Source organism: Oncorhynchus kisutch, linkage group LG2, assembly GCF_002021735.2.
Source record: "Oncorhynchus kisutch isolate 150728-3 linkage group LG2, Okis_V2, whole genome shotgun sequence".
NCBI classification, from domain to species: Eukaryota; Metazoa; Chordata; class Actinopteri; order Salmoniformes; family Salmonidae; genus Oncorhynchus; species Oncorhynchus kisutch.
Window position 1 is genome coordinate 44494008 of NC_034175.2, and position 17779 is coordinate 44511786.

The 17779-nt window shown below is 43.1% G+C and overlaps 1 protein-coding gene across 1 annotated transcript in view; it reads right to left on the reverse strand.

Annotated features, from left to right (window-relative positions):
* LOC109866912 (phosphodiesterase 11a) overlaps positions 1 to 17779 on the reverse strand; it is a 52942-nt gene that overhangs the window by 28272 nt on the left and 6891 nt on the right. Inside the window, exons 3-9 of the mRNA XM_020455826.2 lie at positions 12532 to 12621; positions 11683 to 11823; positions 11412 to 11476; positions 9381 to 9513; positions 4076 to 4151; positions 1740 to 1807; positions 1493 to 1585 (exon numbers count right to left, since the gene is read on the reverse strand). Of these exons, the coding sequence (XP_020311415.1) occupies positions 1493 to 1585; positions 1740 to 1807; positions 4076 to 4151; positions 9381 to 9513; positions 11412 to 11476; positions 11683 to 11823; positions 12532 to 12621 (666 nt within the window). The remainder of the gene's footprint in view (positions 1 to 1492; positions 1586 to 1739; positions 1808 to 4075; positions 4152 to 9380; positions 9514 to 11411; positions 11477 to 11682; positions 11824 to 12531; positions 12622 to 17779) is intronic.

The window sequence follows — 17779 nt, forward strand, 5'->3', positions numbered from 1 at the left end:
TCCCCGGTTCCTTCGGCAGCTGCACTCAACATCACCAACCAAAACAAAAAAACAAAAAAAACTCCCAACATTGATATCAACATTCTGTCAGGACAGACACTGGGAGACGAGAAGCAAGTACAGGGAGTGAACATTTAATCAATTATGGACAAGAAACAAAACACAGACAGCGTCTGGATAGGGGAAACAAAGCGACATTAATGCTGACTCATGGATCAAACTGAGGAACAGACAGATATAGAGGGGGCAATCAAGAAAGTGAAGGGGTCCAGGTGAGTCCAATAACACGCCAATGCGCGTAATGATGGTGACAGGTGTGCGTAATGAATGGCAGCCTGACACCCTCGAGTGCCAGAGAGGGGGAGTGGGAGCAGGCGTGACCCCAAACTACCGTTCCAAAGTTTGGGGTCACTTAGAAATGTTTTTGAAAGAAGCACATTTTTTGTCCATTAAAATAACATCAAATTGATCAGAAATACAGTGTAGACATCGTTAATGTTGTAAATGACTATTGTAGCTGGAAATGGCTGGTTTTTAATGGAATATCTACATAGGCGTACAGAGGCCCATTATGAGCAACCATCACTCCTGTGTTCCAATGGCAAATTGTGTTAGCTAATCCAAGTTTATCATTTTAAAAGGCAAATTGATTAGAAAACCCTTTTGCAATTATGTTAGCACAGCTGAAAACTGTTGTCCTAATTAAAGAAGCAATAAAACTGGCCTTCTTTAGACTAGATGAGTATCTGGAGCATCAGCATTTGTGGGTTCGATCACAGGCACGAAATGGCCAGAAACAAAGACCTTTCTTCTGAAACTCAGCAGTCTATTCTTGTTCTGAGAAATGAAAGCTATTCCATGTGAGAATGTTTTTCTGATTTAGCTAAACTGGCCTGCCTGCCTAATGTACCTGCTAGCTACTACTAGCTAGTTTCATTGACAAACACAGAGATGGAAATCAGCTAGCTAGCTAGTGATTTTCGGGACTGATAAACAGTGTCTAGCTTGTGCTTTATTTAAAATAGTTTGACAGATTGCTGCTGATGAAGTAGTAGACATGTTCTCAGAAATCAGTCCTGAGCGCAACCAGCAGCAGCTGGCTCGATTTAAAGCACACTGACTGACTTTTTCATGCAAATGTTTTAACTTGAGAAATACTGCACCAAACACCTTAGCTAGATGTACAATTGGGTGACTAAGACCTCCTCTGCAAAAACCTCAAAATTAATAACAGATTTTTTTATTTATCTTAAATTAGTTCTGACTATTTTGAGGAAGTGGTGGTTGGCTGTGTGGTTGCTATGGTGTCTCAAGAGTGACAACCAACAGTAACTTCCAGGGTACGATAAGCGAATATAACACAGGCACATCAAACCACACCCCCAAGATCCAAATCGTATTTTTCTTAAGGAGCAGCAGAAAAACACATGCAGAATTGGTGCGTTCAGACCCCCTTTAAGTGCTATAAAAAGGAATGAACATTGGTGCTTACGTCGAGAGCCACGGACTGTTTGGCCCAGGACTTCTTCACCTGGTCGTACATGATGGTGTTGTTGATGCCAAGGCCACAGAAGATCACAAAGGCCTGAAACACACCACCCTGCTGTTACACTCCCAAGGTCACGACACACCGAAACAGGGAGACATGTTTGACGTCATAACAGACAAACAACTTGTTCACACACACACACGCACACACATGCAGCACCTACGCACACCACGCAAAACAAAAGTCCTACCTCGAACAGTCTCTGGTCTGCATCATCAAACTGGTTACCATCCAGCCTGTTGAGCACCTGAGCCACACCTGCAACAACAGACATCAGGATCACTGACACTACCACAGACACAGACCAGGCTAAAGCCCTCCTCTTTCTGAGACAACGGCCATTCCTGAGAGCCATCATTTTATCTGACACTAGTTCATTAGGGCTGGGCTACCATTGACTGGGCTGTCATACACACACTAGTTCCACTCCCACAACCCCAATTAGCAGGAGGAAATCACACCCACACATTCATTAAAGTCATTGATAAAACAAGGCATTTTCTGCTATCACTTTTCAGTGCAATATGCAATGCTTCTACACTGTTGTTTTTGCGTGGACTCATGTCACTGTATTTCCTAGAAGGAGTAAGAAACAGGAAACCGTAGTGTTGTTGACCTGAGTAATTAAAGTGTCTAAGCCTGTTGTAATGTAAGGTTGGAGGTCATGTCGATGGCAACAATAGAACACTGTGTATCCTTTGATCTTTTATTTCAAATACAAGTCCCCTCGTTTGGAGGCACGCCAGCAAGCAAAGACAGGCTGCTCTCCTCAGTTTATCTACTAATTAAAAAACCCAGGACTTTGCTGATAAGGCTAATTGTTAGTTGATAGAGAATCGTCTTCTATCACCCGAGAGAAATTATGCTAACAAGCAGATATTTAAGTTAGCATTGAGTCTCTGGAGAGGTCATTGTACGTTCTACAGTATGTCTCTATGGGTTGTACCGTAGGTTACTGGGGTGCTGTCAATATCACTGAAGATGGAATCATATTTTTACAACCTATTTAGAAGAGCATTGAGATAACAGTGATGTAACAATCTAGCCCAAGGCCTTTTTCCTCTATACTGTTATATCATAACCTCGGTACGTGGCAGGAGGATATCTACCTTCTGAATAAACAGATCTTTGACTTGATCATTTCTCTGCTGCTGTTGTGCTTTATAATGGCTTTATAATGGCTTTCAGTCCAGATCCTGATAGTTTCCTCCCACACACACATTATTCTCTCTCCTGCTCACTCTCTCTTATCCCCCTCCCAACCTCCATACGCACGCATGCACGCACACACACACACAATGCTTTCACGCACACACACACCCACCCACCCCTCTCTCCTGCTCCCTCTTCCCCTCCCAACCTCCATGCACACACACACACACACACAATGCTTGCACGCACACATGCACACGCCCACCCACCACTCTCTCCTGCTCCCTCTGTCTCTCATTCTTCCATCCCCTCCCAACCTCCACCAGCACACACACATGCATGTACACACATGTACACGCATACACACACACACACACAATGCTTGCACGCACACACACACACGCACACATACCCACCCACAATGATCTGTGGTCGCGACTGACCGTCTGTAGCAGTGCTTTCCCTGGCAGCAATGCTGCTGATCACTTTGCACAGAAAGAAAACTAATGACTTCCCAAGTCAGATCTCTGTGGGCCTGAGTCTAGCTGCTAGCATTGCCTCTCCTTGCAATATCCAGCACCAACACCAGACTGTAGATCAATGATGTATCAGAGTGGTGAGGACCTTGGGGTGGTTGAGGAGCACAGAACACTGCATGGTGGAGCAGCCAGGACTAGGGAGGGAACTCCTCCTCTGTGAGAACTGACTGATATGAAGGCTTGGCTTTAATCAGGCTACACTGCTTTAAAAGGGCAATCTGGGAATCACAAAACGTCACCTTTCCACTTTTTCGGTAAACAGCTAAAAGACGGGGCAGGAGAAATGTAACCACAGTCAAATTCATAAGATGGAGCTATGGATGCAAGGACTGATCATCCGTGGAATTAAAATGACAGTTTTAACCATGTTTTGAAGCTATAAAGTGTTTGTTTGTAATTACAGTGTTCACAAGCAATGGAGTAAAACAAGCTTAGGGTTGCGATGGATTTAAACAGTTGAACTAAGGGTAATAGACATTAATGCATTATATTCTTCAAGAATCAATGGCTATATATAATTAATTTAAAAGTCCAGAAATGGATGTATCAATCCCAGATCGCCCCTTTAATTGAGCATCTAAATGCTACAGGCGGAGTATCCTCTCTGGATTCTCCAAACAAGACACAGTGACAATCTGAGGTTATCGGAGGTTTGGGACATCATGTACGTTGGTTTGTTGATGTTCCTCTCTCATTATTAAAATCACTTTAAGCTTGAATGCTGGATTATGTCTTAGTTTTGACATCTGTCAACACAGATTTATCAACGGACATGTAATGGCACAACTGACTATCAAAAGAAGTCTATGAAATAAAGGACAATTTGAGAATTTACCAATGATTTGATGGTTGCTGTTCCAAATAGGTACACAAAGCACTGAACGAATGTGGAAGCCGGAGAACTGATCTGCCTAAATGAAAGAGAAAAGAGACTGGAGCTGAAACTGGGCTGTTAGGATTTATTAGACATGTAAACTGTATCCTTGAGAAACATACGGTGCCTTCAGAAAGTATTCATACCCCTTCATCTACATTTGGTTTTGTTACAAAATTGATTATATATATATTTTTTAATCTCACCCATCTACACACAATACCTCATCATGACAAAGTGAGAACATGTTTTTAGAAATGTTAAAATTTATGAAATACAGAATTATCTAATTTACATAAGTATTCACACCCCTGAGTCAATACATTGTAGAAGCACCTTTGGCAGCGATTACAGCTGTGAGTCATCTCTAAGAGCTCTGAGAGCTTTCCACACCTGGATTGAGCAACATCTGCCCATTATTCTTCTCAAAATTCTTCAAGCTCTGTCAAATTGGTTGTTGATCATAGCTATGCAACCATTTTCAGGTCTTGTCCTAGATATTCAAGCCGATTTAATTCTAAACTGTAACTCGGCCACTCATGTTCATTCACTGTCTTCTTGGTAAGCAACTCCAGTGTAGATTTGGCATTGTGTTTTAGGTTATTTTCCTGCTGGAAGGTGAATTAATCTTCCAGTGTTTGGTAGAAAACAGACTGAACCAGGTTTCCCTCTAGGTTCTTTGCCTGTGCTTAGTGCCATTCCGTTTCTTTTTTTTTACCCTGAAAAACTTCCCAGTCCTTAAAGATGACAAGCATAGCCATAACATGATGCAGCCATCACTATGCTTGAAAATATCGGGAGTGGTACTCAGCATTGTGTTGTAATGGATTTGCCACAAACATAATACTTTGTATTGAGGACAAAAAGTGAATTGCTTCGCCACATGTTTTGAAGTATTACTATAGTGCAAACAGAAAGCCTGCTTTGGAATATTTGTATTCTGTACAAGCTTCCTTCTTTTCACCCTATCAGTTAGGTTAGAATTGTGGAGTAACTACAATGTTGTTGATTCATCCTCAGTTTTCTCCTATCACAGCCATTAAACTCTGTAACTGTTTTAAAGTCACCATCGGTCTCATGGTGAAATCCATGAGAGGACGTCTTTATCTTTGTATTGACTGGGTGTATTGATACACCATCTTATTTTTTTTTCTACCAATAGGTACCCTTCTTTGCAAGGTATTAGAAAACATCCCTGGTGTTTGTGGTTGCATCTGTGTTTAAAATTCACTGTTCGACTGAGAGACCTTACCGATAATTGTATGTGTGGGGTAAAGAGATGAGGTAGTCATTCAAAAATCATGTTAAACACTATTATTGTACACTGAGTGAGTCCATGCAACTTATTATGAGACTTGTTAGGCACATATTTACTCCTAAACCTATTTAGGCTTGCCATAGCAAAGGGCTTGAATACTTGACTCAAGATATTTCAGCTTTAAATGTTGTATTAACTTGCACATTCACATTATGTGGTATTGTGTGTCAGTTAGGTTAGAATTGTGGAGTAACTACAATGTTGTTGATTCAATACCACGTGGTATTGTGTGTATGCTGTAACACAACAAGTGGAAAAAGTCAAGGGGTGTGAATACTTTCTGAAGGCACTGTAGAGAATGTAACGCATGCATTCTTTCAGCAGTATTTCAACTCTGCATAGGTACAAGGTTCACTATGGATCGGACATAATCATTTTCAATACAATCACAAAAACAGGGGCACCGTTGGTTGCATTTTATCGACCATTATTATCACGTGAAGATCAACCGTTGAGATCGGAACTCAAACATCAGACAGAAAAGCCTCGGAGCCATATCAAACGGATATTATCATATATAATTCATAATCATGTGACAGCGATCAAAGCTGTAGTATTGTTTGGGTTTTTTATGAGGCTTGCTTCTCCGATTTTAACCAATAAAAATAGCTGGTGAATGGTTTCGGTTATCATTCAAATACATACAGTAAATGTATATACTGTATAGTAAGCACCTAAACATGGTAGATACAGTGCCTTCGGAAAGTATTCAGACCCCTTCACGTAATTCCACATTTTGTTACGTTACAGCCTTATTCTAAAATGGATTAAATGGAGAGACAAAATCCTCAGCAATCTACACACAAATACCCAATAATGATAAAGCAAAAACAGGTTTAGATTTTTTTTGCACATTTATTAAATATAAAAAACAGAAATACCTTATTTACATAGGTATTCAGACCCTTTGCTATGAGACTAGAAATTGAGCTCAGGTGCATACTGTTTCCATTGATCATCCTTGAGATGTTTCTATAACTTGATTGGAGTCCACCTGTGGTAAATTAAAATGGAAAGGCCACACCTGTCTATATAAGGTCCCACAGTTGACAGTGCATGTCAGAGCAAAAACCATGGCATGAGGTAGAAGGAATTGTCCGTAGAGCAATCCGAGACAGGATTGTGTCGAGGCACAGATCTGGGGAGTACCAAAACATTTCTGCAGCATTGAAGGTCCCCAAGAACACAGTGGCCTCCATCATTCTTAAATGGAAGAAGTTTGGATTCACCAAAACCATTCCTAGAGCTGGCTGGCAGGCCAAACTTAGCAATCAGGGGAGAAGGGCCTTGGTAAGGGAGGTGACCAAGAACCCGGTGGTAACTCTGACAGAACTCTAGAGTTTGTCTGTGAAGATGGGAGAACCTTCCAGAAGGACAACCATCTCTGCAGCACTCCACCAGTCAGGCCTTAATGGTAGAGTGGCCAGACAGAAGCCACTCCTCAGTAAAAGGCACATGATAGCCCGCTTGAAGTTTGCCAAAAGGCACCTAAAGGGCTCTCAGACGACAAGAAACAAGATTCTCTGGCCTGAATGCCAAGCGTCACATCTGGAAGAAACCTGGCACAATCCCTACGGTGAAGCATGGTGGTGGAAGCACAATGCTGTGGGGATGTTTTCAGCGGCAGGGACTGGGAGATTAGTTAGGATCGAGGCAAAGATGAAAGGAGCAAAGTACAAAGAGATCCTTGATGATAACCTGCTCCAGAGCGCTCAGGACCTCAGACTGGGGCGAAGGTTCATTTTCCAATAGACCCTAAGCACACAGCCAAGACAACACAGGAGTGGCTTCGGGACAAGTCTCTGAATGTCCTTGAGTGGCCCAGACAGAATCTGGACTTGAACTCGATCGAACATCTCTGGAGAGACCTGAAAATATCTGTGCAGCAACGCTCCCCATCCAAACTGACAGGCCTTGAGAGGATCTGCAGAGAAGAATGGGAGAAACTCCCCAAATACAGGTGTGCCAAGCTTGTAGCATCATACCTGAGAATACCTCAAGGCTGTAATTGCTGACAAAGGTCCTTCAATACAGCACTGAGTAAAGGGTCTGAATACTTATGTAATGTGATATATAGATTTTTATATATATATACATTTGCAAAACATTTCTACAAAACTATTTTTGCTTTGTCATTATGTTGTATTGTGTGTAGATTGATGAGGGGAAAAAACAATAATCCATTTTAGAATAAGGCTGTAACCTAACAAAATGTGGAAAAAGTCAAAGGGTCTGAATACTTTCTGAAGGCACTGTACACAGTACAGTTGAAGTCGGAAGTTTACATACACCTTTGCCAAATACATTTAAACTCAGTTTTCACAATTCCTGACATTTAATCCTAGTAACAATTCTCTGTCTTTGGTCAGTTAGGATCACCACTTTATTTTAATAATGTAAAATGTCAGAATAATAGTAGAGAGAATGATTTATTTCAGCTTTTATTACTTTCATCACATTCCCAGTGTGTCAGAGGTTTACATACACTCGATTAGCATTTGGTAGCATTGCCTTTAAATTGTTTAACTTGGGTCAAACGTTCTGGGTAGCCTTCCACAAGCTTCCCACAATAGGTTAGGTGAATTTTGGCCCATTCCTCCTGACAGAGCTGATGTAACTGAGTCAGGTTTGTAGACCTCCTTGCTCGCACACGCTTTTTCAGTTCTGCCCACAAATGTTCTATAGGATTGAGGTCAGGGCTTTGCGATGGCCACTCCAATACCTTGACTTTGTTGTCCTTAAGCCATGACCCCAAACTTTGGAAGTATGCTTGTGCTCATTGTCCATTTGGAAGACCCATTTGCGACCAAGCTTTAACTTCCTGACTGATGTCTTGAGATGTTGCTTCAATATATCCACATAAGTTTCCAGCCTCATGATGCCATCTATTTTGTGAAGTGCACCAGTCCCTCCTGCAGCAAAGCACCCCCACAACATGATGCTGCCACCACCGTGCTTCACGGTTGGGATGGTGTTCTTCGGCTTGCAAGCCTCCCTCTTTTTCCTCCAAACATAACAATGGTCATTATGGCCAAACAGTTCTATTTTCGTTTCATCAGACCAGAGGACATTTCTCCAAAAAGTACGATCTTAACTAAGCACTTAGTCCCCATGTGCAGTTGCAAACCGTAGTCTGGCTTTTTTATGGCAGTTCTGGAGCAGTGGCTTCTTCCTTGCTGAGCGGCCTTTCAGGTTATGTCGATATAGGACTCGTTTTACTGTGGATATAGATACTTTTGTACCTTTCCTCCAGCATCTTCATAAGGTCCTTTGCTGTTGTTCTGGGATTGATTTGCACTTTTTGCACCAAGGTACATTAATCTCTAGGAGACAGAACACGTCTCCTTCCTGAGCAGTATGACGGCTGCGTGGTCCCATGGTGTTTATACTTGCGTACTATTGTTTATACAGATGAATGTGGTACCTTCAGGCGTTTGGAAATTGTTCCCATGGATGAACCAGACTTGTGGAGGTCTACAATTTTTTTTCTGAGGTCTTGGCTGGTTTATTTTTATTTTCCCTTGATGTCAAGCAAAGAGGCACTGAGTTTGAAGGTAGACCTTGAAATACATCCACAGGTACACCTCCAATTGACGCAAATTAAGTCAATTCGCCTATGAGAAGCTTCTAATGCCATGACATAATTTTCTGAAATTTTCCAAGCTGTTTAAAGACACAGTCAACTTAGTGTATGTAAACTTCTGACCCACTGGAATTGTGATACAGTGAATTATAAGTGAAATAATCTGTCTGTAAACAATTGTTGGAAAAATGACTTGTGTCATGCACAAAGTAGATGTCCTAACCGACTTGCCAAAACTATAGTTTGTTAACAAGAAATTTGTGGAGTGGTTGAAAAACAAGTTTAAAATTACTCCAACCTAAGTGTATGTAAACTTCTGACTTCAACTGTATATTGTAATGTAGCTCTAGAGGAGATGATTTTACCTCTGCGTCAAACCGGGGATCCTGGTAGGCATCACTGATGTTGACGGGCAGACCGGTGGACGCTACCAACTCTGCTATACTGTTGTTGATGAGCCAATCAGAGTAGGAGGACTTCTCCATGCTGTCTTTAAAACTACAGGGACACCCGGACGTGGAGGGAAGAGAAGAGAGAAAGTTCAATATTTGGGTCGTTGGAATTATTGACATGCAGTGGAGAAGAGGAGGAGAAGGACCATAGTCACATGCTTGTTCACTGAGAGGACGAATCTTCCATTGTGGGTCGGATCATGTTGTTCAACCGTTTGTTTGGTTGGTTTGGTCTTTGACCATCAATAACCGTCATCATTATCCTCTTAGAAAAGGGATTCTTTTTCACATCTCAAACTCAGGCACATGCACGTCCGCTGTTGTTGTTTCCCTTTTTTGCCATGATTTGTATTTAATGAATGTCTCATGGATATCAATAAGGCTCTCCAGCACCTTCTGAAGTAATGAAAAGTTAATTGTGGGATTGTCTTCCTCCCCAGTAGACGCCCACACTGCGGGAGAATTGACTCCTTCCTCGACACAGGCTTCGCATTCAGGTTAGGGTGCATCCATAGCTTATTTCTCAGCTAGCGCCTCCTGTGCCTTTCCCCTAACGACACCATACTGTACATACTTGTTTATTGACAAGGAACTTTAAAGATACACATAGAGACACTGTGTCCTCTGAAATCTCTCTGATATCTCCCCCATGTAGATGTAAAACCCACACACACACAGCAGGGACTAAACCTCAGTAGTGTGATCACTTCTCTAGCTTCTTCTGCCTCCTGTTAGGTGCAGCCAGAGAACCAGCAATGGAAGCACACAGTACCTCAAAATTATTCTCCCCAAGGGTATAGAATTTCCCAGGTGCTTTAAAAAGCCTACGCCTTTGACGTCAGATTTATTCACTTAATTAAACACATAAATCTTGCACAATCCCCTACGCAAAAATAACCTTTTGGAATAGCATCATAAACACATATTCCTTTGAACTTGGTGATCATTTCTGTTTACTTTATAACTTGGAATCAGGCTATGGTCATTTGTCTGCCATTATGGGAGAGCAGTGTGCACTTCACATGATAAGAGCAACACAAATCAAAGGTTATGCGTCTCCTGTCAGAAAAGGCTGAACTGGCCAGCAATGCAGCCTGACATTTCACTGATTACTATATCATTATGCTAAGATGCTTTTTTTAATTACAGCAGTAGTTATCATTGCAGCCTTGAAGTGGGCATGTCTGTTGTAGCCTGCACCGGACTGGAGGATAATTTGTCATCCTTTTGGTGAGGTTTTTCCATCCATAAACAACCCACATTGTCTCCAGCCCCTCCACTTCCAGCCCTTCCCCTGCCTCGCGGGGGAGAGAAGCTCCAAACCCCAATTAAGGAGGACTCCTACAACATGGCCTTCCGCATTTACAATCCCCAATATTACTTCCGCCCTATTTAATCTCCACATTTTCTTCCCTTTTTCGAAGAAGTTCCACAGAGAAAATTAACAAACAGTTTTCACTGTTTGAGCTTAGAACTAGTCAGATGAGGTTTTGCGCAGACTTCGGAGGTCCGCCGGCGGTATATGTCTGCAAAGGCGGAGCTGCGATTCTTTGGCGAGAGCCTTGACATCAGGAGCAGAGGGAAATGGGAATATTTGTGTGACAGAATACGAGCTGCACTCACTACGCAGAAGCACACACGCAGCTCATGTGGAAAGAACTCCTGCTTTCAAAGGGCTGTCAACTGGACAGATTTGAATCTTTAAATCCGTAAATGTCACACAAACTCATTTGTCAAATGTGCATTTAAGTTGGACAATTAGGCCACGGGTCTTAGGCCACGGGACTCTGATAAATATGAAGAGATTTTTGTACAGAGGAGATTCCGTATACAGTATGAGGTGGTGAAGTGTTCATATGTTAATCAGTAAATCCAGACTGGACAGTGGATTTCTCCATGGGAACGAGTGGACTGTTGGGATGGACAACTGTGCACCAACTTTACCTGCTTTCTATGTCTGCACTGCATTTGGGGGACAGCAGTTCGAACGACTTGGTGAATTTCACCACCTGTGGGATGAAAAGAGAAAACACCACTGGTAGAATTGTTTCAAATGGAAATGTCCCTCCAGCATTTCCTCAGGTACTGAAGTAACAAACAATTTGTCAAGTACAAAGCACAATACATCAGATAGATATTAATTCTGTATAGAAATCTAACCCTAGTGAGTGAGGAAAGATAGAGAGAGACAGAGGGAGAGAGAATAAGAGCCTACCGGTGACTCAATGTCCTCCAGCAGTTGGACAGAGCAGCGCTCACACTTGAGCAGAGTCTGGGCGCGGTACATGATCTTCCTCACAATCTTCTCCAGGTCTGTCTGCTCCTCAAACAGGTCGTTGACCACCTCCAGGAGCGACTGCAGGTCAAAGGTCACAGTACAGACACACGGACATTACTGCTGCTATTAGTCAATGCATGTCTGGTCAACTAGACACTGCACAAGACATAAGATCACTTTTCAGACGCAATTAATAAATACTCAAAGCCATTTCAATGGAGATGTTTCACCTCACAGAGCTAGAATTATGATGGTTTCTAATAAGTAAGGGGACAGGATAATATCATATGCCACCGTTCCACAATAAAGTAGATCAGGCACTTTATCTAAAGCACTACCAACTCAATAAGACACAGCAGAGAGCATAAACCAGTGAGTAACGGTGGAGGATCTCTGTATCTCTCTCCCCTCTTCTCGCGGGTCTCTGTTCTCATTATGTTCTCCCCCATCAGAGATCAATGTGGCACAAGCATTAGAGCGTCTCTAGACGCCTCCTGTGAGATTTACACCCTGGAACCTCTCGGCACACTGCTGGTCCCTTCCACCTCCTCCCGCCCCCTCCTCCAACAGAGAGGTCCAGGCAGGGCTGTACATGGCTCCCTGATCCCTACTGCAGTGGCAGCAAGTGGGCTCATAAAGATCAATACCCAGCCTCACTAGTGTCAGCAATGGGGAGGAGGTGGGCTGCTCTATGGGGATGTAGAGACACCATTCTTGGATACTAGTGCACTCTCCAACCCCCAACCCCCAACCCTGCCTTGGCTTGTCCCTGCCTGCTTCCCTTACCCGACTCCTGTCATACTCTTTTCTGGAGGCAGCGAAGAGCTGTGCGTTGGAGATGGCGATCCCACAAAAGGGCAGGTACATCTGCAGCACCTGTGGAGACATCACATCAGACAGACAGTCAATAGGTTGGACATACAGACGCTGAGCTCAACACAGGAAAAAAAGGGTTCACTGTTCAAAGGATGCCCGGCCTGACACTCAGTGACCAGCCAATAGATTCAGAGGAATCGTTACTGGTCAATACACCAAGGTCAGGAGGGAAAGGTTAGTTGAAGATAGGACAGTCAATGTGAGAGCAATAAGCCATATGGTTTGGTGAGTTCAAAGTCTTCCAAGTCAGAATAATGATTGCCAGCTGCCCTTGTTAGGCTATGGCCACACAGAGACGCATGAACACAAATGGAATTGTATATTTATTCAGCTATTGTCCGTATTGGCCGTCAAAAGTTCCAACTCATCGATTTTCGGATGAGCTTCAAATGTAAAAAGGCGGACATATTGTGTATTTATGGACAGACAATCATCTCTGTTGTCCTTCATCCGTCAACATATGACGACCATTGAAAAACAATTGGCTTAATCTGTCATTTTCTGACCCAAAAAATATTGCCTTTATTAATATTGAGGCCAGTTTTACTCTATAGGGGAATGAAAATACGACATAGCTGTGTGCACGGTTATATTCTCATACCATGCCCGGGGGGGAAAAACACACCTTTAAAATGGACCTAATAAAGAATGGCCTTTCATCAGTGTCATTTAATTGCCAAGACAAATAAATCAATCCAGTTTACATTTCCCCCATTTGACTGAATGGTTTGACCCTTTGCCTCAAGGTGATAACATGAATTGTATCAGAAAACATGGGTCCACCTGCTTACAGGGCAGGCTAGATGATGTATGACTCTTGATGGCTGGGGGTTCATTAGCGTGTTATGAAAATCTAATCAACGCTTCGCTGGCAGAAATCGAACGGCATTCCTTCTGTTGCTGCCAATCCAATATTCTCGACAATGCTCTGAGGCACATGCATGCACGCATAGCCAAGGGACTGAGAAGGGGTGTGTGGTACTTTACAGTGTGCTGTGGAGATCGCCGTACTAATCAGACCTACGGTATCTGGGACAGAGTACAGGCAGGTCTATCTCACAGACCTCAGGGCCTTACCTGAGAGGCACTTACACCACTGCCCTGTGACGAAGGATCAAGAGCATTTAGAGTCCTTTCCTTCACATTGTTTAGTCAAATCACCTCTGTTTTTGGCTGCTGCTTATACCGCGTCAACCAACAACGTCCAACGAATGCACTTTAGGTTTCAGACCCTTAAGAACAATGGGGAGTTACTCAGCTGTTACCGGTGATACATCAGATACTGTTACACAGATCATCTTGTCCACCAGCTCTCTTACACTGAGGAAAGATGATGTTTCACTGTCGGAATTGGCCGGGATGCTTGGGACGTCCCTACCCCTAAACCCTAACCTTAAACCCTACCCTTACCCATAATCCTTACCTAACCCTAACCTTTACCATTGTAAATGTCAATTTCAATGTCCTAAGGAGCACGGACCATCGTGAGATCCGTGGGCATGTCAGAGGGAGAAATCGTGGCTCTTCTCACTACCGACAACTCCAGCCTAAGACAGACAACCCATTTCCAAGTTTGGGACTTTATTTGCGCCAGACGCACAACTGTGTCCATCTATGATGCTGGCAATGGTTTTATTCTACACATTTCCCTTTAGGACTAAGCAGCTTACCATCTCTATCAATCACCTCGCCTCTGCATCTCCCCCCGGTCACTACCTTACCACATACATTCACTCTCATGCTTCCTAGGGTGACTCTGCAGCCCACACAGCATTCACTATACACACACGTACACGTCATAACGCATAGAGCACGTTCACATTCAGAGCATAAGGGGAAAGACAGCAACCCTATATACAGCATATACACCTGTACATCCACTAAAGCTATTGAATGATTTAATAACGATTTTCCAGAGCGGCTGTCCAGCGTCCAGCAAGATCACATTAATTACAGACAAGACTTTGGGGACCCCCGCTATGGATCTGCCTGTATAAGTAACGGGAAGAGGAGAGGGACACACACGCTCAAGTAAAGCATAGGTTGCAGCGGGTCCATTATACTACAAAGGCTGCATTAGAAATAAGAGGCTTCAGCCCATAGAGGCCAGAGGGCTGACCAGTAAAGGTGTGGTTTAATAATGAAACTGACTAAGGCCTTGGGGACCCACTACTAATGTAGGGGAAGCCAAGAGGACGTGACGGCGTTGCAGTAGGCTGCTGTACACCTAAGCCTGGCTCTTAATTATTTTAGCTACACAAGCTGTTTACAGGAGCTAGTTGAGCTAGCTAAGGATTGTATTCAATCTATTCAGAGATGTTATGCCATTCAGCCCATTGTTGCTGTGCCAAGAGTCTTGCCGTGTTGCGTCTATTCTCCCCCTGATGTCACTAGGGTTCTCTCTAACTTGCGTCAGCAGTGCATGTAGCACTTTCCAAATGCATTTAGCTGTGATTGCTCTTTATGGAGGTGGCATCAATTATTGATGTAAGAGGAATCCACACTGAGACAAATTCTCACCATGCAGCTGGCTCTTATTATTCAATTTGACCATGAATAATTCCAGACACTTCACAGATCAGGTGAAGATGAATGATCTAGTTTCCTGTGGGTCTTATGCGTGGCTCTGGAAGCTATCAGGGCGGGTTCACAACCCTTTATATGCCTTTATTGACTGCGGAGCGACGTTTTCACAGAACACTTTAACAGCACTGAGTGGCTCTAACTTCATGCAGACCACTACTGATTGGGTAAAACAAGCCTTCGAATGCCACCACATGATGTCGAACGGTGCTGATTAACTGAAGACGATGTAGGGCGATGAAACAACTGAAGCCATTCCTTTTCATTGGAAGATAAGCGAAAAGGGCGGGGGACCGTTGGGCATTGCGACCATTGGCGAGGGAGCGTGAACAAAGCAGGACCTAAGTTGGGGAAAGCTAGAGAGACTGTGTATAATGACAAGATGGTCTAGTCTCAGGCCTAACAATGGGAGTTGTTGTCGCAAAGGCTGGAAGGCAGCCGATCTGCTTAACGCTGTATTCAAATGTTTATGGGAGTGGACGCTCTCGCTTCACCTCTTCCTCTCTCAGCTTTCCCCAACTTAGTTAACATGTACTGGCAAGACAAATATGTTTGAATTATGTTTAAAGTATGAATATCTTTTATATTGACTAGTAACTAATTACTCATTTAGAAATATAATGAAATTCTACTACTTACATGATTGTAAACAATTCAAGATTAACCGATGTTGTAGAGTACATAAAAAAAGAAAAAGGCATTTAAAAAAAAACACATTGCATTGAAACAACAGTAAGTGTTGCATCAGCGCAATAATGTCAAGTTAGGTTATGTGTGAAAAGACTCTGAACTACAATATATTACCCCTGCGACATATTCTCCAGAAGTGCTTTGGCTATAAAGTGCTCTGGTTCTTTTTGGAGCTTAATTCCAGTAGAGGATTGAGAGCCTTTAAATCGGGGTGACTATTATGGTGTCCTTGTGTTCTGCAGAATACAGTTCCATCTGCAAGCTGCGAAATGGTGCGGACTAGAACAAAATTGGAGGACAGGGGTATGTGGACTCCAAACACAGCTTTCTCAATGGTACGACATGTAGTGTGACTTGACATGATCCAATACACAGACATATTTTGTCACATTAATAACTGCGAGTCATTGTAATGTATGCCCTGTGTCATCCATCTCTAGATCAATATTCAACACACTGTGTTACTACAGTATTACCACTAAAAATATTTCTCCCAAATTCACATTTGAGATGTTAATGAGACCTTCAACATTTGTAGAGTTTTTACAAACCTCATGCCAAACAGCTAACCTTGAAGATCACACTGCAGTGATCCCTGAATCAGGGAAAATCCCCCCATGGGTAACAGGGTGAATCAACAGCAGAGGAAGAGGGCATTTGATGAAAGGTTACAGGCCCAGTCCTCCATAATGATCATCACTTCAAGCCCAAATTGGCACTAATTACTCTGATTTGCTCCAAGGGTCTGGCCTTATCGGGAGCGAGCTACACTACATAATTTCAACATCAGTTCAACATGAGTGCAGCCAATCAAAAGAGCCAAGCACCATTTCCTGCTCTGTGTCACTGAGGGCTGTCCAACGAAGCATGTTCGGTCGAGCTCATAAAGAATGATAGAGGCCTCTCGTGGCCAAAGGGCCATTTTAGCACGGGAAGCGCCATTAAGAGTTTCCACCATGCCTCCGACATTTTAAATGAGTCAAAGTAGACAACTGGGGGGATTCCTATGGGTGGTAGCCTCACTGGCGATGCCCATGCTGTCACTGACATTATAATAACGAAGATAGAAAGATGAGTCTTCTATCTATCTCTATGGTCGAGCTTCACCGCCCAGCCCTCTTGACAGCTGTCAGCCAGGGGAACGAGTCAGCACTGCGCGCCTCACATGATGTTAGCCCATGTTCAATCTCTCTCTAGCTCATACTGTTATCCCCATTTGCTTCAAGATATCCTGTGCCCAAGAAAGGGAAAGTAACTGAACTGAATGACTACTTGACCTGTAGTACTCATTTCCGTCATCATGAAATGCTTTCAGAGGCTAGTCATAAGCCACATCACCTCCTCCCAATGTACCATTATGTGCACACTGCCAGGCCTCCAGGACACCTACAACACCAGGTGTCGCAGGCAGGCCAAGAAGATCATCAGGGACCTCTGCCACATCATGCTGAATGTGCAAGTTGAGGAAGATAAACTCCTACGTATGACATTGGATGGTCAATTATCATGGGCAAGTCATATTGACAAAGTTGTTGTGAAGATGGGGAGGGGTATGTCTGTTAGAAAAGGATGTTCTGTGTTTTTGACACAAAAACCAAATGTACTAGTTGTTCGGGCTCTGGTCTTGTCCCATCTTGATTAGTGTTTGGCTCAGAACAGAGCAGCACACCTTGCCCTTAACTGCATATACAGAACTAACATCAACAACATGCCTGCCAGTCTTTCCTGGTTGAGGGTTGACGAGAGAGTAACTGCTTCTCCAAGTTTCTATGAGAAATAATACTGTGACGAAAAATCCAGATTGTCTGCATAATCAAATAACATTCATCTCAGACACCCATACATACAGTACATGACAGGCCACCAGGGGTCTCTTCAGACACCC